Source organism: Mastigoproctus giganteus, chromosome 12, assembly GCF_048544385.1.
Source record: "Mastigoproctus giganteus isolate SK-2022 chromosome 12, ASM4854438v1, whole genome shotgun sequence".
In the NCBI taxonomy this organism is placed as follows: Eukaryota; Metazoa; Arthropoda; class Arachnida; order Uropygi; family Thelyphonidae; genus Mastigoproctus; species Mastigoproctus giganteus.
In genome coordinates, this window is record NC_143586.1 from 114,436,081 (window position 1) to 114,461,265 (window position 25,185).

Below are 25,185 nucleotides of genomic sequence, written 5' to 3' on the forward strand. Positions count from 1 at the left end.
CAGAAGTGGCCAACACGGGTTTTATAATTAATGATATTAATGTGTATTAGCAAAAGTATCAATTTTTGGCAAAGTTCATGACAAAGATGTTGAAAGCAACTCTTTTTCTGCTATATAAAACTTTTCCATATATCTTGCGCAATTAGCCATATGATGTAGTAGTAGTAGTAGCATTTGATGCAAGAAAGCAAGTGTATCAGCTTATGCAGCATCAGCCAAAAAAAAAAAAAAAATCACACCATTCCCTCCAAATGCCTGTCCGGTTCCTCTTTAAATTTATTCAACCTATCAACTTCCACAACGACAGATGGAAGTTTGTTCCAGCAATTAACCACCCGCTGGCTAAAGGCAAATTTCCACACATCTAATCTACATCTGTCTTTTCTTAATTTGAATTTATGCCCCCTTGGGTTTGTAATCTGAACAAGATCCCATCAGAATTCAGCGTGCTCAACCCATTCAAGGCCTTATATACCTCAATCAGATCACCGCGCAGGTGCCTAGTCTCCAGCCACTGCAATTTGCAGAACTTAAGCCTCTATTGGTAAGAGGATCCCTTCATTCCCCTCACCAATCTTGTTGCCCTTCTCTGTACACGCTCAAGCAAATCTACATCCTTCCTAAAATGAGGCCTCCAGACCTGTACGCAGTACTCAAGGAGTGGCCTGACCATTGCCTTATACAGAGGGAAAATCACCTTCTCCCTGCTAGCAAAATTCCTATATATCATTGACAAAACCCCATGACCTGCCCTGGCAGCCTGTCTGCATTGCTCAGAAAACTTCATATCTATCTGCACAATTACTCCCAGGTCTTTTTCATTTTCTACCACCTAATGTGTAGTACCACACAATTGGAGGTTTCTCTGGGGTTACTTCTACCTATATGCAGTACTTTGCATTTGTCAAGGTTAAACTTCAGTTGCCACTTCTTAGCCCATCTGCCCAAATCATCTAGATCCTGTTGCAGTAGCACACTGCCATTAACAACCCTGCCAACCTTTGTATCATCTGCAAACTTTGACACTAAGTGTGATATACCTTTATCAATATCATTGATAAATATACAGAACAGTGGACCTAACACCGAACCCTGTGGGACTCCACTAATAACATTAGTCCAAGAAGAGCAGCACCCATTGATTACCACCCTCTGTCTTCTCCCATTTAACCATCCTTTTATCCATTGTAGCAACTTACCCTTAATACCCTTCTGCTCCAATTTGTACAATAGTCTTCCATGTGCAACAGTGTCAAAAGCTTTCCTGAAATCCAAATATATGATATCAAAATTATTTTTTGCATCCATATTATGATGTGTAACCACATCATAATATCCTATCAAATTTGTCAGACAAGACTTTCCCTTAACAAACCCATGCTGTGTCTGAATTATTGCTGCAGTCTTGTCTAGATGATCCTGCAATGCATCTTTAACCAGTGACTCCATTATTTTACCCGGAACAGAAGTTAAACTAACTGGTCTGTAATTACTCGTGTCACCCTTCGATCCCCCTTTGTGAATTGGGGATACATTTGCACATCTCCAGTCCGTGGGAACCTCCCCTGAGTCCAAGGACGCTCTCATAATTATGGCTAAGGGTTTGCTTAGTTGCTTTGCCACCTCCTTTAATATAACTGGATAGAACCCATCCACCCCAGATGCTTTTCTTATGTTTAACTTCAACAATTTCTCCTCCACTTTGCTTTCAGTTATTACAAAATCATTAAGTATCCTGCTACAATTTGATAACCTTCTGCCATTTTCAAACCTTAATAATTCCTCATGTGTGAATGTAGATGCAAAATACTCATTCAGTTTGCAAATCGTACAGTTTGTACACCGCTCTTAGCAGTGTACCTTTCCTTTGGGGTCCGGAAAATTAATTGCATAGATAGAGGAAGCAGCAGCTTCTCATAAGCTTAACTTGTTACAATCACAGCAGTTTCTGCACATGGTATAATAGTGTTTAATTTGATTAAACATTGCTTAATAACTGTTTTCATTATTTTATATTTTTACTTCCCTTACAGTTCCCTTCCCTTTACAGTTTCCAGCTGATCATCTCCCGTACAACGGGAGATGATCAGTGAACACTCATGCACAGCAAATGCCAAGAAGAGCTAGACTAAGTCTAGGAAAGTTTATTGCTGAAAGTTTAAGAAAATTTAAGTTTATAAACAATTTATAGCCTAAAAATGATGGCTAGCATATTTATCGCCAGGCAGTACATATAATTTATATTAATTTATTGGTCATTTTAAATTGAAAATAAGGCTTTTCTATAGGTGTTATTTAAGAATTAAGTGCAATTAAAAATGGAAGTTATATGCTAGGTATACATTTCCTAGAAATATATACCATTGCAGGTGCTTTAATTTAATTGCCTGTTCCAAAATTGGAATTAAGTAGGTACCTACTTAATCCCTTTAACTTCAGTAGCATGATTTAGGGGAGTGGGGGTAGGGCGTGCTGATTAGCGAGGTACTTATATGTTTATAATCTCTTACAATCACAACATTTTCTTATTTTGAGTTTATTTTTCATCCTTTTGAGTTTGTGAACGCATCATGTCGGTGGAATTTTTGAAATCAGAAAAAGGAAAACCGAAATTGTGCTTTAGTGGACATGGGTTTTATAAAGACAGGCAAAATGAAACAAAAATTCATTGGAAGTGTCAAAATTACTGAAAAACCAAATGTGCCGCTCGAGTTACTACGGTAGATAACACCATCGTTAAAACATGGACGGAGCACAATCATTGTGGAGACGCAGCAGGAGTTGAGGCAACACAACTTCTTGATACCATTCGAACTTATGCAGAAACAACAAATAATATGCCTTATAGTATTATTTCAAATGTTTCGAGAATCTGTAGCCAAGCAGCAGCCCCTAAGCTTCCAAGTGTAGATATAATGAAACGAACGATCCGAAATATAAGAAATCGAAATTTTGATGGCCCAGTTCTTCCAACGCATCGTAGAGACATAGTTTTTACAGAAGAATATAAAACATCATGCAATGGAGAATTGTTTCTACAATTTGATTCTGGACCTGAGGACAATTGTATGTTAATTTTCAGTACGAAAAGAAATTTGCAGTTGTTAGTGCAAAGTGAACACTGGTATGCCAATGGGAGTTTCGAAACTGTTTCCTTACTTTTTTATCAGCTGTATACGATACATGGATTCAAGGACAAAATATCGCTTCCATTAGTTTATGCATTATTGCCTAACAAGTCTGAGGAAACGTATGTATCTCTACTACAGCAGCTGAAAGTATTGGAACCGTCTATGTCCCCGCAATCAATAACTATAGATTTTGAGACGGCGATGATGAATGCTTGCAGAAGATTTTTCCTGACGTTTCACAATGGGGTTGTTTTTTCCACTTTTCACAATGTATTTTTCGTTCCATTCAGAATAATGGATTGAAACAATGTTATGAAACTGATGCTAATTTTGCTTTAAATATGCGAATTTTGGCAGCAATTGCATTTGTGCCCACTCCAATTGTGATGGTCGTTTTTGAACAATTGTGTGAAAATTGTGTTTTTCCTCCAGAATTGCAAGAAGTTGTTGATTATTTTGAGGATACATGAATTGGATGCCCAACCAGATGACATCTTCGTCGACCACCAAAATATTCCCAGGAAATGTGGAACGTACGCCAGCTTGTTCTAGAAGGATTACCAAGAATGAATAATTCTGTTGAAGGGTGGCATAGAGGATTTGAGGAACAGGTCGCTGCTTATCATCCCAACATTTGCAAATTTATCGATGGCTTTAAAAAAGAACAAAGTATTAACGAAATACGCATTGAACAATATTTAAGTGGAAGTGATACGGACAACAAAAAAAAAAAGAAGTATCGCGATTGTGATGAACAAATTAAAAGGCTTGTTAGTGCATATGATGAACGGGGTGATATTGTTGATTATCTAAGAGGTATAGCGCAATAATATTTCTTATTAATAATTTACATACTGTGTTGCAAATATTACAGTTTCTTAGTAATTAATTATCCCAACGTAACTGATTCTGAAGATTGCATAAACATTCATTTTGAATTTTTGCAGTGTACTATGACATACCTAATGTTATAATTAGTTTAGTTTAAAATTAACTAATTGTTATATTGTTCAAATAATGGAATTTTTGACTATTTTTGTGATACATGTAACTATTAAAATATATAATCTACCTATTAAATTACGTATTTCCATACATGTGTTTTTTTTTTATTTCCGTACTATTCCCTCACAGTTCATAGAATTCCAAAAATATTCTAATCATAGCTTAAGGCAGAAACTTAAATAAAAAATAACTTTTTATGATTTGACCAAACACATCTCATTGCTTCTAGACGGTAAAACGCGATAAACTGACGCGGCGGTAAATTGTTTATGCGATAAACTGACGCAGTGATCAATTGCTGGCGATCAATTTTCCTAGACTCCTTTCCTTCTTTTCCCAGCTAGAGCGCATGCCTCGCTGGCACCACATTAAGTAAGGTCAGTAATTGTGATGCAATCCTACCTTTATTTGTGGGGTCACAGCACAACAGGAGGCCATTACTTGATCAGTTTCTGACCATGATGGTAGTTGGAAAATGCAGATAACAAAGAGGTGCTTGATTATCTTTATCAGATAAAAAGAAGTTGACAATTGTAAAGACTTTAAGGGGTAATCTGAATCTAATAACTGCGGAGTAGATTGTGTCAGGCAGTTCCCTTTGCAGGAATTGGATTTCCAAGTTCAGAGAACAAGGAACTCTCACCCCAAACAAATGAGTTTCATTTTCACATTGATGTAACTCCTTTTTTTTTTTTGCTGTTCATTGTTCCCATATATTAGCCCTGGAAATTTCGTTTCCCCACTAAAATGAGCTCCGGACCAATGGGAGCATGAAAAGTATAAAAGGGGGAAGGGACCTATATATATTCAGATAATAACAAAGGAGAGGTGTGGTTGAATTGCCTTCTCTTTTTCGAACAGACTTTTTTGGACACTCTTGCTGTCAGAGCTTTTGATTAGAGTCCCTCTTGCCAGTTTTGAAAGCTTTGGGCTTGCTAGCTTTTGCTCGCTCTTATGGCACTTTTGGCCCAGGTTCTAGACTGTTTGAAGAATTGTCAAGTAATCTAGAGAAACCCCATCCAGACTGAAGAAGATGAAACTGTCGTTACCTAGGAACTTCTCTGCCCAAAGATCACCTGGCCAAAGTTTCCAGTAGCACTGAATAGGGCGAAAGTGATACAGTTGGTCTGAGTCATTCATTATACCGGTAAGTTTTACTTACTTTAGCCCTCTTTATAAGCATCCCTTCTCATTAGTATATTTACCATCTTGTCCAGTTGATACATCAATATTAATGTGACTACACAATACCCAATTGTTACTCAAGGTTTTAGCACAATGCCTACACATACATGTATACTCCTGTGAGATGTGGATTGCAAACCAGAGTTGAGTGAGATACCATAAAAGGACCACATGAAGATCATAAACATGTCACTAGACCCACACCACCAGCTAGAGACACATAAGATATTTCTTATTCATGTTAGTGATATTAGTGTGAGATGTTCTATCCTCACATGTATATTTTATGTATATTTCTGATGTAGTAATGACAATAAATTATGTTTGTTTAAGCATCCTTGCCTCTTACCTGTTCTCTTGCTACACATTATCTATAGCACATTTTATTTGCAGCACTCCAAGTTCTGACTATAATATTATTATTATTATTATTATTATTAGCCATATGGTACAAGGAAGCCTGAGGCTTATGCTGCACCAGCCAAAAAAAAAATTCCCGAGTTACCCCCCTGTGTGTGAGAGAGAGAGAGAGAGAGAGAGAGAGAGGTAGAAAGGCATCACCAAGAAAGAGAAGAATGATGATATCCAGCTCAGGACCCTGGGTTTGCCAAGCCCATTTTTTCTGGGACATGCTTTAATTAAGGTTTTGTAGCATCCAAACCATTCCTGTAATTTAGGCAGCATTCAAAGCATTTTGGGTAATTCAGAATATTAAAGCCCAGCCCAGCATAATGCTGATGCTCAGATAAAACCCAATGTAACAGAAGCACAATGGCCTACAGTTTGAACTACTACTACACCGATTCACAAACCCATTAGCAAATACCGACACCCACTATTAGACAAATGATATTAAACAAAAGAAAGTTTGAGGAGAATGGCCACTTCATTGGATGGCACCTGCCACTGTGAATTCCCAGAGGGTGCTTTTCTGCCATGATTTGCTTATTGAAAGTGAACTGACCACAAATGTCCATGTGATCATAAATGACAGGGAACTAAAAATATACTTAACACGTTGACTGCCAAGGCTTATATGGGTAAACTGGTCTCTGACGCCAATTTGAGTTAGGCATATTAAATTATTCAAAACCCAAATTATAATATATATTCATCACCAAAACTCATAAAAAAAAAAGCTTATTGTTGTAAAAAAAAAAAAAAAAGGCCTCGGGAATTATCTCGTAGTTGCTGTATGTAATAGAAAATTCTTCGCGGCAGCCAACTAAGAGATAACTCGACATGTTGTAACTTGCAGAGGTCTCTATATCAATCTGTGCTGTGCGTAAATCTGCTGCAGTGACACAGACTTTGTCGCTTATGTTGTGTTTAGTACTTTCTTACGTTCTTTTTTGTTTTTTTTTTGTAAAAAAAAAACCTAAAACATGGATAAAAAGAGACCACTGACTGAAGACGAGCTTGAGCTCTATGCTAATATGACTCAGAATTTGAAGAGGTTTTTTTTTTTTTTTTTTTTGATGAGTCGTATAGTTCTGGTTCATAGATCGATCTGATCAAATACTCTTGTATTATTCAGCACTAAGAAAAACCATCAGATGTCTGAAAAAACTGCATATTATAGAAAGATATATGCATAACACATACATCCTTTTCCGTCAAGTTATGGGTTTCTCTGAATTTCGGACATTTTTTGGTGGAACCCGTAACTTGACAGAAAAGTTACATTGAATCTTTGATTGGAGAAAAAATTCCAAACATTCCAAGAAGAACGTAACGGTCTGAACGTAAAATTCATTATTTAGAATTTCAGTTGGCTATACCACCAACTGAAAAAAAACCACGCCCGACTAAGCCGTGTCGAGTATGTACGAGAAATTAAAAAATGCTGCGGAACACGCTATTACTGTCCAGGGTGCTAAGAGAAGCTAGCTCTTTGCATGAAGAAAATATTTTTTTTTTGTGAATAAATTGTTTTCTGAGGCCGTGGTTGATTTTTCATTCTTATCCCAGAAGCCAGCTGTCCATCAATTGCACATATTTGCTACGAATATACTCATAGCTGCACTTGAAAGGCAAGTCATACCAGTCGGAGTTAACTCGTAGAGATCGCCAAGTACGAATTAACTCGTAGTTGGCATTCAGCGTGTTAAATGTGGTCGGTCTCTCTAAAACCTGGAGCAACCAAAACAAACTAAAAAAAAAACTTTTGATGTGCCAGCAACAGGATCCCATCATTTTTGTTACAATCTGGGGAGAGGGCCATCACTGCCAGGTTATATGTGATTGTTTGGTGATGCCATTTGGGATTGTCTGTGGTGCTGCTTTTGGCAATAGGTTGCTGAAACTTGTACTAGACAATAATGCTAAAGGGACTATATGGATAGAGGATAGATTCTGGAAAAAGACGCATAACAAACAGCATCTTACAATATTGCCCTAAATACATCTTTGCTATAAAATAATTTTGTTTTTTTTTTATCTCTTTTCAGTATTCTTATGGTATGCCTTATTATACAGTCCACCTGGACTTTGTGTAAGTATCTGTTGTGCTTTCTAATAGCTTATTTATTTAGATTTTTATTTCTTATATGAAATGAATAGAGACAATTTCTTTTTTTAATTAATGGATTGCAGAATTCTGTGGAACATATAAACATGTATTATAAAACTGGTGTGTGTGTGTGTGTGTGTGTGCGCTTATGTTTTGAAAGTTGAAAAAGTTCATAAGTAATAATTTTTGAACAAAATTAGTACAGTGTGGACCCCTGCTTTATGATTTTAATCCATTCCAGAGACGTCATCATATCGTGAAAATATCACAACGTGAACCCAATAATGGTTTTTTTTTTTTTGTAATTAGTGTCAAGAACTTGGAAGTTGAAATTTTCTTTTTACTGCGCTCTTTAGGGGCCATATTATCAATTTATACAATGTTGTGTGTGTACAATTCAATACAGTAAATTTATGTCACTTCAAAAAAATCACTTCATCCAAAGAATTCAAAAATAAAACAAGTGGCCAACATGTTTACAAACACTGCTATTGACTGAAAGAAAGGACCACGTGGTCTGGTTGGAGACAGTTGAAAAGTGGAATAAGTTCACTTTTCTGGTTCAATTGCTGGTTAACATGATCACTGGTTAGTAGAATTAGTCCTTTTATAAAATCAAATTTCAAAAAACCAATTCAAATCATTAATTAAAATGCACTACAATTTCATTGTTATCATATGTTCAGTTATAAAAATCAGTTTTGAATGCCTTTGTGATATTTTTCTGAAGCACATTTCTTGAAATCACTTCCATAAAACAGTAAAAACAATTTGCAATTTCTGGGTTATTGGGCATTTTCTGTTAATGCACCCAATTTATAAAAGGATAGTATTATTATTGCATTTGCAATAATACCGATAGCTGTAATTCTGCGGGTTTTTACGTTATTATGGTGAAACGTGTTTTTCCTTTCCATGAAATCTTCAATCATATAAAAAAAAAATTTCAGAATCTTCTCTTCATTCCTATTTTATAAGCTTCGTAAACTTGTTACTCCGTATCTCACTTGCGCGTATTGTTTGTTGGTTGCAGTTGTGCGTGCTGTGTTCTTTGTTATTGATTGCTTATCTTTTTTGCTTTTTTAAATTTTGCAAACCCCCCCCCCCCAAAAAGTCTGTGAACAGAAATATAATTAGTTAGTATCATCATCAGCCATTTTCAATCCACTGCAGGATGAAGGCCTCTCCAGCAACTTTCCAGTTCCTTCTGTTTTGTGCAATGGCCATCCATTTACTACCCACAAACGTGTGAATTTCATCTGTCCATCTCCATCACTGTCTTCAAGGTTTTCTTCTAGCTCCTCTGGGATACCATCCTGTTATTTTCTTAGTCCATCTGTCATCATGTCTTCGAGCTATGTGTCCTGCCCAAGACCATTTTAGTTCTTTAGTTTTGATAAGAATGTCCTTTACTTGAGTTTGCTGTCTAATCCATGTTTCTCTTCTTATCTAACAGTCTGATTCCCAATATAATTCGTTCCATTCTTTGCTGTGTAGTTCTCAGTTTCTCTTCCATTCTTTTGGTGAGTGCCCAAGTTTGACTTCCATAAGTCATGGTGGGGAGTATACATTGGTTCATTATTTTACGTTTCAGACAAATTGGGATATTGCACCTCAGTATGTGACTATATTTCCTGAATGCTATCCATCCAAAATTTATTCTTCTCTTTACTTCCAGCCATTTATCATTATTACAGCTAATGACTTGTCCCAGATAAGTAACTGACTCCACCTTTTACTGCTCCTTCAATCATTATATCCCTTTCCATGGCATACTTGATCATTATTACTTTTGTTTTAGCCATATTCATCTTTAGTCCAAAATCCTTACTAACTCTGCATAACTGATTAAGATTTTTTTCTAATTCTTTCGGATCATGGCTTATGACCACAATGTCATCTGCAAATCGTAAATGGTTTAGGTACTCTCCATTCACATTGACTCCTTTTTGGGACCATTCTGATATTCTGAAAGCTTCCTCAAGTGCAGCAGTAATCAACGGGTAGCTAATGCCAGGGAAGAGAGCCTAAAAAACTTCAAGGGTTGTGTTAAGGTTATACAAGAACAGTAAGTCTTAATTATTTATATAGTAATGTTAGAAGGTTAAGTCGATAAAATGAGCGAATTCGAACTGCTGGTTAAAACAAGTAACGTGGACATAATAGGGCTTACGGAAATGTGGTGCCACCTGAAATAGGGGATGATAAGTTTCAGTATGGCTTGTATAATGTATTTAAGAAGGATAGGGTAGATAGAAGGGGTGGTGTGGTAATGCTTCTTATCAGAAGCAGCCTGAGTGCGACGATAGCTTTCCCGGATTCAAACGTTTCACGTGCTAGTATAGAATCTGTATGGTGTGAGGTAGTTGGAAACAAAGGTATAATGCGAGTAGGAGTAATCTACAGACCAGGTGATTGTGAAGATTATGACGAAAGCCTCTACATGCAAATGGAATGGGCAAAGTAAGCGTCAATATCTTATGGGTGATTTCAATTTGCCTCTAATTGATTGGAGTAAATGGGAAGGAAACTCGACATGAGGAACAAAATTTTTAAATCAACTAGGCGACTGTTATTTGTATCAACATGTCAGGGAAAGTACTAGAGAAAAGAATATCCTAGACCTCATCATCACCCATGAATCAGATGACATAACAGGGCTGACAGTAGAGGAACCAGTAGCAGGAAGTGATCGCAGAGTTCTACGGTGGATGATGAAGAGAGAGGTAGCAGTAGTAAAAGGCAAAGGAATGGGTTATAATTTCAGAAAAGGAAATTACGATGCCTTAAGGTTAGGGTGACCATATGTCCGGGTTTCCGAGGACATGTCCTCGGACGTCCTTGCGGGTTTTTAAAATTTGTCCTCGTTTGTCCTAGTTTTTCTATTTACAACTTGAGATTTACATTCACTTTAAATTTTTACACTCTCTGTATTTGTTTAAGCATCACTTATAAGAATGTGAATGATACCCAAACAAATTATGGTACATACAGTATGGGTACTTTTCTGTTATATCCACCGTGACTACTGCGCTATTGTCAGGTTTTCATTAAATATCACAGACCACACGTGCTGTCATATCTACGTCAATGGAGAGCATTATAGCTTACGTGGCCACCAATAGATAGCGCAGAAGTTACGGTGGCTATAACAGAAAAGTGCCACAGTACACACTATCGCAGCAAAAACATCGATAATATCAAGGTATCGTTTTGTGTTTTTGTCCCTGGCAAGTAGTTGCTACTGTTTTTCAAAAGAAAGCAATGTATGACATGCAGTATTTCTGCAAAAACATGGGAAAAAGGAAGTGCATAGTAACTAATGAAATGCTTCAAGAACATCCTTCAATCAAGAAAGGTAAAACTAAACATGATGTTTAGTTTTACCTTTCTGTATCATATGCAATAGTGTTATTTCTGTTGCAAATAAAGGAAAACTTGATTATATACCATATATAAGCATTTCAACAGATGCTAGCAATCGTGGTTCACTGAAAATATTCCCAATTTTAATTCAATACTTTGACTATCAAATCTGTGGAACTAAATGTAAATTATTAGATATAATTAATCAACCTAATAAGCAATCACACACAATTGCAAATATGATTTTTGATGTTTTAACCAAAAAGAACATTATAACTAAATGTATCTCTTTTTCTGGTGATAACTGTAATACTAACTTTGGTGGTGTCAAAAGAGCTGGAAGAAATAATGTGTATTTTAAATTAAAAGAAAAACTTAATGATAAATTAATTGGAATTGGTTGTCCAGCACACAGTTTTAAATAATACTGTGCATTATAGTTTTAATGGGCTACCAGTCAATATAGAAATGCTGGTTAGGGTAATCTACAATCATTTCTCTATTTATACTGTGAGAGTTGAATCACTAAAGGACTTTTGCAATTTTGTAGAGACAGAGCAACCTTTATACTGTACCAAAACGCGATGGGTATCTCTCTTTCCAGCCATAAAAAAAGGGTTTAAATCCTATTTTCTGTCACTGGAAGATTCAACAGCAATATTGCAAACATTTTTTGAAGATGATACGCATGAGGCATACCTTTCATTCATTCATTCATGTCAGTTTTTCAAGAAAATATAAAATGTATTGAAAGAGCCTGTATTTCAATAATTGAAGTGTGGAAAATCCTTAAGACTGTTTGTTTTTCATTTGCTCAAGGAGAGGAAAACCAATAAATTTCTTCCATTAAAAGTGTGCTCAGTACTAAAATTGCAACAGAGAAGAGTAAGGAAAATGAAGTCACACAGTTTAGAGTTCAAATCGAGAATTTGTATGGCCATACTTTAAAATATATTGAATCATGGTTAAAACCATTAGATGAGTTTCAAATCTTATAATGGATCGATATGGCAGAAATTCCTTCTTGGGACAAGGTTCATTCCTGCTTAGAATATCTTTGTGAGAAAAGAGTCACAGTCGATGATGTAAAACTGTTTGATCAATGGCATAATTTAAAGTTATTTTTTGAAACACAACAAGAAAATGAGAAATGGATGATTTTTTTAAACAATGTAAAACTTCTGAATTAATTTCAGAGTTACTAAAAATTCTACAATTCATCTTTTGTGTATTTGGCCACAATGCAAATGTTGAACGTGTATTTTCATTGATAAATAGTCAGTGGACAAAGGAAGGAAATCAATTAAAAATTGAAGCAGTAAAAGGAATATTATTTACTATATATAATATGCAAATGACATGTGAAGAATTTTACAACCACATAATTAATGAACCAAAAGTTTTAGCAGAAATTTTATCTTCAAGTAAATATTAATTTCAATGAATTATTAAATGTTTTTTTTAAAAAAATACCTATTTAATTTTTATGTCAACAAGATGTATTTTATTTTGCCACTATTTTCTGTTTATCTTTTGCAATAAAAAAAAATTATAGTCTTATTTTTGTATTCTTCCTAAAATTAATTTCTTCCTCTGCTATCCTAGTTTTCATAAAAAATATATAGTCACCCTATCCATTCTTCAAGGCTGTTCATTAATTTCATGGTATCAAATTCATGGAAAAAATGAGAAATTGATGAACTGCATAAGGAATGTGTTTTTTTGTCAAACTTTAGAATTAAGTTCTGAATTATTAAAAATTATAGTATTTATTCCTTCTATATTCGGTCTTCATTGATTAACATTCAATGAACAGAAGGGAAGAAACCTATTACAGTTTGAAGTAAATAAAGGCTTATTGTTTACTACCCATAATATGAAAAAGAAATGCCAAGAATTTTAAGATCAAATAACTAAACAGCCAAAAATCTTAGAAAATATTAATTTTTTTAAAAATATTAAGTGTATTTTTAAAACAATGTTGGTTTTATTTTATCAGAAGAAATTTCTATTTTATCAATAAATCATATAACGTTCATAATTTTTTGTTAATAAAAAAGTTTAAAATGGCCTAGTTTTGTTCTCTTTTTAAAAATGGAAATGTCCTAGTTTCTCTAAAAAAAATATGGTCATCCTACTTAAGGTGCTATATGGTCTCTAAAGTTACAGAGCAATAAAAAGTACTGAAGCCTATAGCAGCTACAAGATGATCTGTAATAGAGCCACAGAAAAGGTTCGACAGTCAAAGGCAGTTTACGAGAAATTGCTATCAAACAGAGCAAAGAGGGGGGGGGGATAAGGAATTCTTCACATATATAAATGCTAAGAAGAGAAGGACAATCCAGATCGGACCTTTACATAAGGGAAAGGGGATAGTATTAAATACACCAGCTGCCGTTGCAGATGAACTCAATAGTTATTTTGCATTGATATTTACAGAAGAAAAACCTTTTGTGGCAAAGGGAAATTGTGGGAGCGAAGTTGAAAAATATGTAATTAATGATATTGAAATTTTGCAAGATTATTTAATGAAAAAACTTTCGAGCCTACAGGCCAGTAAGGCTCCTGGAGTTAATGGAATATACCAATCTTAAGGGAGGCGGCAAGTGAGTGCATTGAACCATTGAAGCTAATTATGTGAGCATCACTAGACTCTGGGAAGATTCTGTTGGATTGGAAAAGTGCCAATGTATCTCCCATACATAAGGGTGGTTCTAAGAGTGAAGCGGGAAATTGTCGACCTGTCAGTCTGACTTCAGTGGTGGAGAAAATCATGGCGGCAATGATCAAGGGCGGAATTCAGGATCATTTGGATAGAATTGAAATTCTCAAGGATATTCAGCATGGTTTTGTAAAGGGAAAGTCATGTTTAACAAATCTGGTTCGCTATTTTGAAAGGGTCTCATGAGCTGGATTTAGGGAATAATTTCGACATTGTTTATTTAGATTTCAGCAAAGCTTTTGACTCAGTCCCACATGAGCGGTTGCTTTATAAGCTGGAACAGGTTGGAATCTGGGAAAATCCTTAGATGGATATCAGGATGGCTTCAGGGCAGGAGGTAGATGGTTGTGATAAATGGTTATTCCTCAGATTGGGTTGATGTAAGAAGTGGGGTTCCCGAAGGATCAGTATTAGGACCACTGATGTTTTTAATTTTCATAAATGACATTGATGAAAGGATCGAGGGCGTGGTGTCTAATTTTGCAGATGATGTTAAAATTGGTAGAGTAGTTAATGTTCACTGAGCTTCATTAACTCCGAGCTTCTTCAGAGACCTAGATAGACTTCAGGAATGGTCAGAAAAATGGCAGCTATGCTTTAATCCAACAAAGTTTAAGGTATTACACCTGGGAAACAGTAACCCCAAAATAACTTATTCACTTGGTGGAGTTCAACTAAACCCAGTACTGGAGGAAAGGGACTTGGGTGTTACGATATGGTCAGACATGAAATTGTCTGAGCATTGTAAACAGGTTGCAAGGAAGGCTCATGTTGTCCTATTGAACTTTTGCAAGTAGAGATAGGGATGGGATAATCCCATTATATAAGGCTTTTGTTAGACCACATTTGGAATACTTTGTTCAAGTGTGGAGACCGCACCTAAAGAAAGACATCGGGCTTCTTCAAAGGGTGCAAAGACAGGTAACTTGCCTGGTGAGATCGGCAAAAGGGTGTCCTTATGAAGAAAGACTTCGAATATGTGGGTTGCAGAGTTTGGAAACTAGACACCTTAGAGGAGATTTGAATTAGGTGTTTAAGGCTCTGAGAGGCATCAGTAAAATGAATGAGGATGAAATTTTCAAGATTATAAATGATGCTAGAACTAGGGGACATAAATTCAAGTTATGGGGGGGGGTGATGTTTAGATTGGACTGCAGGAAGTTTTATTTTAGCCAGCGAGTTATAAATTACTGGAATAAGTTGCCTACATGGGTAGTAGAGGCTGACAGCTTGGGGAAATTCAAATGTCATCTGGATAGTACCTTTGGGCGAGGGAAACGCATAGGATGATAGCTTTAATTTTCTTTTCTTTTATTAATTATTAGGTTTTTTTTATCATTGTTTTATTGGGGGTTTTTTTTTTTTTTGCTTGTGCAGCATAAGCCATAGGCTTTCTTGCACCATGCGGCCATTACTAATACATACTGCCTTTTCCCCTCTTCTGTTATCTCAAAGACCTTCGTATTATTGACTCGAGTCAGTTTTTTTCCTTTCTTTTCTTACATCTATATCAAGTGTGCATCTTACTATTTTGTGATCGCTTCCAACATTTACCTTGTTCAGGACATTAACATCATTCACGATATATCTTCTGTTAGTGAGGATGAAGTCGATTTCATTAGTTGAGCTCTTCCATGTCCACATATTGATGAAGGTATATCAGGCTTAATGTCAAAGTTTACAGGGTTGTTAATGACAGCAATGGCAGTGTGTTACTGCAACAGGATCTAGATAACTTGGGCAGATGGGCTAAGAAGTGGCAAATGAAGTTTAACCTTGGCAAATTCAAAGTACTGCATATGGGTAGACGTAACCCCCAGAGAAACGTACCAATTGTGTGGTACTACACTTAAAGTGGTAGAAAATGAAAAAGACCTGGGAGTAATTGTGCAGTCAGATATGAAGTTTTCTGAGCAATGCAGACAGGCTGCCAGGGCAGGTCATGGGGATTATTTGTCAATGATATATAGGAATTTTGCTAGCAGGGAAAAGGTGATTGTCCCTCTGTATAAGGCAATGGTCAGGCCACGCCTTGAGTACTGCGTACAGGTCTAGAGGCCTCATTTTAGAAAGGATGTAGATTTGCTTGAGCGTGTACAGAGAAGGGCAACAAGATTGGCGAGGGGAATGAAGGGATCCTCTAACAAGAGAGGCTTACGTTCTGCAAATTGCAGTGGCTGAGACTAGGCACCTGCGCAGTGATCTGATTTATGGGATCTATCCAGTTATGTTAAACGAGGTGGCATAGCAACTAAGCAAACCCTTACCATAATTATGAGAGCGTCCAAGGATGCTCTCGTCTAGAGATGTGCAAATGTATCAATTCACAAAGGGGGATCGAAGGGTGACATGAGTAATTACAGACCAGTTAGTTTAACTTCTGTTCTGGGTAAAGTAATGGAGTCACTGGTTAAAGATGCATTGCAGGATCATCTAGACAAAATTTGATAGGATATTATGATGTGCTTACAAAGGAACTGGATGGAAAAATTAATTTTGATATCATATATTTGGATTTCAGGAAAGCTTTAGACACTGTGGCGCATGGAAGACTATTGCACAAATTGGAGCAGAATGGTATTAAGGGTAAGTTGCTACAATGGATAAAAGGATGGTTGAGTGGGAGAAGACAGAGGGTGGTAATTAATGGGTGCTGCTCTTCGTGGATTAATGTTATTAGTGGCGCCCCACAGGGTTTGGTTTTGGGTCCACTGTTGTTTTGTATATTTATCAATGATATTGATCAAGGTATATCAGGATTAGTGTCGAAGTTTGCAGATGATACAAAGTTGGCAGGGTTGTTAATGACAGTTAATGATCCTGTTGCAGTGCTACTGCAACAGGATCTGGATAATTTGGGCAGATGGGCTAAGAAGTGGCAACTGAAGTTTAACTTTGACCAATGCAAAGTACTGCATATGGGTAGAAGTAACCCCAGGGAAACATACCAACTGTGTGGTACTACACTAAGATGGTAGAAAATGAAAAATACCTGGGAGTAATTGTGCAGTCAGATATGAAGTTTTTTGAGCAATGCAGACGGGCTGCTAGGCCAGGTCATGGGGTTTTGTCAATGATATATAGGAATTTTGCTAGTAGTCATGGGGTTTTGTCAATGATATATAGGAATTTTGCTAGCAGGAAGAAGGAGGTCATTGTCCCTCTGTATAAGGCAATGGTCAGATTATGCCTTGAGTACTGCATACAGGTCAGGAGGCCTCATTTTAGGAAGGATGTAGGTTTGCTTGAGCGTGTACAGAGAAGGGCAACAAAATTGGTGAAGGGAATGAAAGGATCCTCTTACCAAGAGAGGCTTAAGTGCTGCAAATTGCAGTGGCTGGAGACTAGGCACCTGCGTGGTGATCTGATTGAGGTGTATAAGGCCTTGATTGAGCACGCTAAATTCTAATGGGATCCTTCCACTTGTTCAGATTACGAACCTAAGGGGGCATAAATTCAAATTAAGAAAAGACAGATGTAGAATAGATGTGTGGAAATTTGCCTTTAGCTAGCGGGTGGTTAATTGCTGGAACAAACTTCCATCTGTCATTGTGCAAGTTGGTAGTTTAAATAAATTTGAGGAACTGGACAGGCATTTGGAGGGAATGGTGTGATTTTTTTTTTTTTTTTTTTTGGCTGATGCTGCCTAAGCTGCATATATTTGCTTTCTTGCATCACATGCCACTACCACTACATGGAAGAACCCAAGTGTGCATCTTACCATTTTGTGATGGCTTCCAACATTTACCTTGTTCAGGACAGTAACATCATTCACGATATATCTTCTGTTAGTGAGGATGAAGTAGATTTCATTATTTGTTAATCCATTTGGGCTCTTCCATGTCTACTTTTTGATCACCCTTTTCTTGAAAAAAGTGTTCATTACTGACATTCCTCGAGATTCTGCAAATTCCACAAGTCTTTCACCTCTTTCATTTCTTTCACCAATTCCAAATTTTCCTGTAGTTCCCCTTTCTGTGCTGTTTTGTCTCTTTCCAACCTTAGCATTTTAGTTCCCGATAATGATAGTGTAGTGAGTTTTCTGTTCATCTAGAAGACTCAGTTTCGCTGTACATTTTTTCAACCTCTTCATCATAATGGCTCGATGTTGGTGCATAAATCATTATAACCTTTGGCTTATACCTCTTAGAAATCCTGAGTAGCAGTCTTGAACACCCTTGGTGATGTACTTTTGAATTCCAAAATGTTTTTTTTTTTTTTATATCTTTATTAGTTAGTATATACAGTATTAATTAAGCTATGTACATAAGTGTAAATTTATTTTTATTTGGCTAACTTGTGGAAAATATTCTTCCAATTTTCACATATCCTTTAATTTGGTATGTGTAAAAGTGTAAATTTATGCTTTATATCTTTACTTTTATAGACTGCAGATAATATTCCTCCCATTTTCACTTATTAGAATCTATATTTAATAGGATTAAAATTCAATTTGCAAACTTGATCACAATGGCCGGTGCTTACTATTATTATTATTATTATTATTATTAGCTACATGTTGCAAGGAAGCTTGAGGCTTATGCTGCACCAGCTAAAAAAAAAAAAAGTTACCGAGAGAGAGAGAGAGAGAGAGAGAGAGACAGATCCGGAAGAATGATATCCACCATTCAGAGAAGAATGGTGATATCCATCTCATGATCCAGGGTGTGCCAAGTCCATACTTATTGGATGTGAGCCCCTCGGGGTACATATCATATAGTGAACGATATTTTATTATGGAGAGTCCATCTTAAAGTGATTTGATCATACAGTGATTCAGGTGATTCAGATTGTAGAGTGTAAGTGTGTTTAGGGTCAGGGGTTTCTAGATTTAAAAGTGTGTGGGCCCTTGAGTTGTTTAATGTCGTTGGTCATTGTTCTTCTGGTCGTTTAGCCGCTGGACCCCTGTTGCGTCCAAATGTTGCCCCACTTATGCCCTGTGGAGGCATACCAGGAACACAGTAGCTTATACAGGGTGTTTCAGTTAAACGTTTCAGAACTTCTAAGAGGGGTAGGGTACATCCTGACAACTCGAAATCATATAGCAATGTGGGGTCGGAAATGCTTTCCTGAAGCGGTATTGTACACAGAAGTCGTCGTGCAGCACAGATTCGATTTTCGGTCAATGTATGGGCCGGTATTATGGGAGATCACCTCATCGGACCTTACCTGTTACCGTGTCGTCTAACCGGACCTATCTACTTGATCTTTCTGCAGCAAGTATTGCCACAACTTTTGAGAGATGAACAGATTTCTGCATCGATGCAACAGACAATGTGGTTCCAACACAATGGAGCCCCTGCCCATTATAGCAGAGATGTTCGTAACTACCTGGATGTCACATTTGGTCAACAGTGGATTGGACGTGGTGGTCCCGTGCGTTGGCCTGCTCGGTCACCCGACCTATCATGTCTTGATTTTTATTTCTGGGGTCATATGAAATCGCTAGTTTATGACACCCCTGTTGACAATGCTGAGGAGCTGGTTGCAAGATTCGCAGTAGCTGCCGAAGAAATTCGAAATTCGCCTGGAGTATTCCAGAATGTTCGGATGTCCATGCGTCGGAGATGTGAGGCGTGCATTGTAGCCCGTGGAAGAAACTTCGAACACTTACTTTAATCCATGTACCTTTTGCTTCTTTTGATGTATTATTAAAACGATTTCTCACTTACGGTCTCTTTTCTTTATGGTGCTTCTGTGTACAACACCGCTTCAGGAAAGAATTTCCGACCCCACATTGCTATATGATTTCGAGTTGTCAGGATGTACCCTACCCCTCTTAGAAGTTCTGAAACGTTTAACTGAAACACCCTGTATATAATCTGGAAGGTCCTTCCACCTAATTTCCTGAGATTTTGGTGGCTAGGACCTAAAAAAAAAGAAAAACGGTGACACTTAAGTTTAAAAAGCCAGGAGAGCTTAATGTGGTTCAGGTTTTAATTTAGAAATTGTTAATTTTGATTTGTTGCATTGGGTGTATGTTGGCATATTAGTCAGAGTAGGAGGGAGAGACTGAAGACTGGGAGGAAAGACAGAAGTATGGGGTTGATAGGGAAGGCAACCCCAGGTGGTCAGTAAGGCATGCCCATGCCTCACCAGGCAAAGTATATGGGGTGGCAGGGGAGGGAGGAGACAGGTAGGCCATCTCCTTCTCCCTCTGCCGGGGAGAGGAAAAAAGGTACCAGGAAAGGGAGCTGGTACAGTTCGCCATTTGGCTACATGGCAGCGAGGCTGTTGTAGTGTAGTCATATAAGATCATGTGCAGTAGTAGTCTCTCATGGGACAGTGTCCCATCCAAGTTGAATGTCTTTGGTTCAACTTGGTTCCAGTGTTGGTTCGTATCATTGTAGGAAGTGCACTGTCACTATTCCTAGGCAAAACAGCTAGTATCTTCCACATGATTATCATTCCGGGGTGTGTCCGAAAGGATGTTTTTATATGTTATCTGGCTGGTCCTCTTTCACTCCTGATGTATTGCATTTAGCGTTCTCCTTCTTGAGAAGGCACCTCCGTAGCCAGGTGAGAAGGAGCAGCAGTGCGTAGTGCACGCTTCTTGATTAGACCGGGATTCGAGCCCGCCACCACCAAATACGGAGGATGCGGAAAGGTCAGGGAATGACCACCGCATATTCCCGGAGCAATATGGCCTTAGTTGCTAATGCTCCTAAAAACCAACCAACAACAACAACAACCTTCTTGAGAAGAGTTCTTGAATGAAGTTGGTTAGGGGTCTGTATTCCTCCTCTGAATCCAGTAGGTGAAACTCTTGCCCTTTGGCGAGGTAACTTATACTCGTGATTAGGATGCACCTGAGATCTTCGTATTGCAGACAGTCATACATGAGGTGTTCCCAGGTTTCGATTCAATTGTAGAGCAGGGGTTCACAGTATATATATACAGGTGACCCTCACTTAACGCTGATAATCCATTCCGGAAAAACAGAGCGCTAAGTGAATCCACGCTAAGCGAGCGCCGCATTCCCATAAGGTAAAATATGTACAGGGTTGTTAAAATTAAAGTATCCCTATGTAGAGGGCTCTTGAGCGAGTTCTAAGGCTCATACTGAAGAGAGAGAGAGATTTGGACAACAGGTACAATAAAGAATGCACTCGCCATTTATTGGAGAAAAAAATTAGTTACAAAATTTGTCACTCTATGGCACGTAACTACCTTAGTTACGATTATGCAAATAAAGTAAGTTATTTGCATAATTGTAAGTTTATTGCCACAGCGCCACTACTCAGCTCTGCTATACTATATAAAAGCAAAGCAGTCCAGTCCCTTCAAAATCATACAGTAGCTGTTTGCCTGCACTACAGCTGCAATGCCAACAACTTTGCAGGAAAAGGTGCTATTAGTGAAGCTGTACTGTCAGAACAGCAACAATGCAGCTGTGGCTATCAGAGAATTCTGGCATCAGAAGGTGTGGACCTATTCACAAAGAGGGATCGGAGAGTGACACGGGTAATTACAGACCAGTTAGTTTAACTTCTGCTTTGGGTAAAATGGAGTAACTGGTTAAAGATGCATTGCAAGTTTATCTAGGCAAGACTGCAGCAATAATTCAGACACAGCATGGGTTTGTTAAGGGAAAGTCTTGTCTGACAAATTTGATTGGATATTATGATGTGGTTACAAAGGAACTGGATGCAAAAAATAATTTTGACATCATATACTTGGATTTCAGGAAAACTTTTGACACTGTTGCACATTGAAGACTACTGTACAAATTGCAGCAGAATGGTATTAAGGGTAAGTTGCTACAATGGATAAAAGGATGGTTGAGTAGGAGCAGACAGAGGGTGGTAATCAATGGGTGCTGCTCTTCATGGACTAATGTTATTAGTGAGTCCCACAGATTCCAGTGTTGTGTCCACTGTTGTTTTGTATATTTATCAATAATATTGATGAAGGTATATCAGGCTTAGTGTAGAAGTTTGCAGATGATACAAAGGTTGGTGGGGTTGTTAATGACAGTAATGGCAGTATGCTACTGCAACAGGATCTAGAAAATTTGAGAAGATGGGCTGAGAATTGGCAACTGAAGTTTAACATTGACAAATGCAAAGTACTGCATATGGGAAAAAGTAACCCCAGAGGAACATACCAATTGTGTGGTAATACACTTAGGATGATAGAAAATGAAAAAGACCCGGGAGTAATTGTGCAGTCAGATATGAAGTTTTCTGAACAATGCAGACAGGCTGCAAGAGCAGGTAATGGGGTTTTGTCAATGATATTACAAGATGCTCATGATACAGCAGCTAACGCATGGTGATGCTGATATTCGTTTCACATATGCACTTCAGTTTCTGGCACTAATGACAGTGGATATCACTTGGCCATGGAACCTTCTTTGGAGTGATGAAGTCCACTTCTGCTTACATGGACAAGTGAATATGCAGAACTGTCGCATTTGGGCAACAGAAAACCCTTGAGTTATCCTAGAGGTCCTTCTCATTCTCCAAAAGTGACAGTGGTGTGGATTTACGGCCACATTCATGATTGGGCCGTATTTTTTTGAACAGGTAACACCGACTGGACCCCGCACCTGTTCCGTCACTGGACAGCGATATTATGAAATGTTGGCAAATTTTGCAATACCAGAGCTGCAACAACTTGGGTGCCTTCAGGATACCATGTTCATGCAAGATAATGCACCACCCCCACATCCACCATTGTGTCCAAAGATTGCTAAGGTAAGGCAACACTTTACTGACAAATGGGTCAACAGCCGTTGTTTCCAGACATCTTGGCCACCCTAATCACTGGACTTCACCCCATGTGAATTCTGGTTGTGGAGTTTTTTGAAGAACCAGGTTATCGGGAAGGATGGCAAACTCTGGCAGATCTGATGGACAGAATTCGATGTAATGTGCTGGCTATTCCAGTTGACATGTTACGTTCTGCTGTAGAAAATGCTGTTCTTCGAATGGAAACTGTTGTCGGTGATTTCTATTGCCATAGTGACAAATTTTGTAACTGATTTTTTTTTCCAATAAGTGGTGAGCGCATTCTTTATTGCACCTGTTGTCCAAATTTCTACATAGGGATACTTTAATTTTAACAACACTGTATTTGCGAGTTGTGGTCGGTGCCATAGGATATTTCCTAATCAGTAATAAGCGGTAGTGAAAAGATGCACAAATGTCGGTCAAAATATTTAATATTCAAATATTTGTACATAGAAAATATTCTGCATTACATACATATATAATTATGTGGTAACTACTTACGTATCAAAATTAAACTAAAAATTCCAATTAAAATCATGAATTTAATTTATCTAAATTGATTTTAATTGATGGTTTTAATCATGAAAAATGTGTCGATTTTGGGTTGAACTTTGGCCCTCTTCCTGGTAAACTAAAAGGGGTTTTAATTTTAAATCCCCCACAGCATTACCACCCAAACGATCCTTTGCTGCTTTGAAACCTGGCATGTTTTTTCCTTCTTTCAATATGAAACTTCTTTTAGGCATTTGTTTCCAAAAAAGTCCTGCTTCATCTATGTTAAAAACTTGTTGAGAAGTATAACACACCCTTCAATAATTTTAACAATTTCTTTTTTAAATGTTTTGGCTCCTTCATCTGCACTTGCGGATTCTCCCTGGATTTTAAATCTATTCAACCAGCCCTTACTAGTTTTAAATGGTTCCACAATTTTTTTCTTTTAGCTGAGTTTTCAGATCATCATATAGACTAATCTCTCTCTCTCTCTCTGGTTTTTTTTTATTTTTTATGAAAATCCCAAACACGAGAGGTATTAGAGCCTATAGTACCGTGCTTGAGTTGGAGGTTGAGAAGACGAAAGAAGATATTTGTTGACATTAGACTTGAACTTCTGTAGACTGTAATTTTCAGGATATACGTATGAAGGAAGGTTGTTCCAGAAAACGGCAGTTGAATGAATAAACAAGGAAGATGAAAAGTTGGTTCTGTGAGTTTGAAGTTAGACAGTAAATGGATGTTGGCTAGAGGTGGCACGTGTTCAGACTGTTTTGAAAGAGATTGGAAATTATACAAGCCAATCCAGAAGAACAGTTCAATTCACAAATATACGTAGTCTCAGTGATGTCCATTTACACTTGCAGTCTGCCAAACCCCATGTACTTTTTCTGACAGAATCTCAGTTATCGGTTGATTCAACTACTGCTCATCTCAGTTGCCCAAATTATTCGCTGTATGATTCCTTTTGCCTCAAAGGTGGAACTTGTGCATATGTCCATTCCGATATTCCCTGTCAGAGACTTGGAAATTTGGAATCTTCGATCTTCTCTGGCTTAAAATCTCTTCCTTATTGTGTCAAATTCATCTGTTGTCTCTGCTATTCTCCCGACTCCACTAATCACTTGGAGCTCTTTGGCTTCCTCTCTCTGCAATTTGACTTTCTCCAGTCCAACTTTCCTCACAGTGAGGTAATTTTCCTTGGTGATTTTAATGTTTACAACTCCAGCTGGCTTCTGTTTTCTAGTCACCCCAACCCAGCTGGTTGAGATGCTGAGACTTTTGCAATTACTAATGACTTCACACAGATTGTTCATTTACCTACCAGAATACCGGACAGTCCTAACCAGACAGCCAACACACTTGATCTTTTTCTCACAAACAACCCTTCTAAGTAACGGTCAAAGCGAGTGGTCCTTTAGGCACGTCAGATCATAACTTGGTGATTGTCTCTTCTCCAATGGAGCCTTTATCTCATGGCTATTCCCAACCTCTTGTTTGGCATTACAAGGATGCAAAATGGGATGACCTGTAACTTCTGATGTCAACATTTGCCCAGATCTTGTCAGTGAAATTATTCTTGTTGCAATGGAATCCTTTAATTCCACACTCCACTCTAAAATCTCATCCTTTATCTAAACTTTGGTTTTCCAATAAATGTGCTAAGGCTGCTCAAGAGAAGAATGTTGCATATCGTAATTGGCTTGTTTCCAATTCTTCTGTTTCATTTTCTGCCTACACCAAAGCTCGCTACAATTGTAAAGCAGTTATCAGTCCAAACTAGATTTTGAACAGGCTAAGAGTAGAAAACTTGCTTCATGCCCTAATGGTAGCTGAGCATTCTGGTCTCTTGCCAAAGCTATCGGCAGCAAGTTTTGTCCATCTCTGCTCCAACCACTATCAAAACCAGATGGTTCAATTGTCATTTCAGCCAAGGATAAAGCTGACTTGGTTGCATCCCATTTTTCTTCCAACTCATCTATTAATGATTTTGGTAAAACACCTTCCACCATTTCTAACAAATTCCATTCAGTGCCT

At 37.6% G+C, this 25,185-nt stretch overlaps 1 protein-coding gene across 1 annotated transcript in view; it reads left to right on the top strand.

Annotated features, from left to right (window-relative positions):
- The window catches only part of LOC150077353 (proton-coupled zinc antiporter SLC30A1-like), a 169,359-nt gene that overhangs the window by 116,741 nt on the left and 27,433 nt on the right, over positions 1 to 25,185 (top strand). The window contains exon 5 of the mRNA XM_090386856.1: positions 7,772 to 7,815. Coding sequence (XP_090242982.1) covers positions 7,772 to 7,815 — 44 coding nt within the window. The remainder of the gene's footprint in view (positions 1 to 7,771; positions 7,816 to 25,185) is intronic.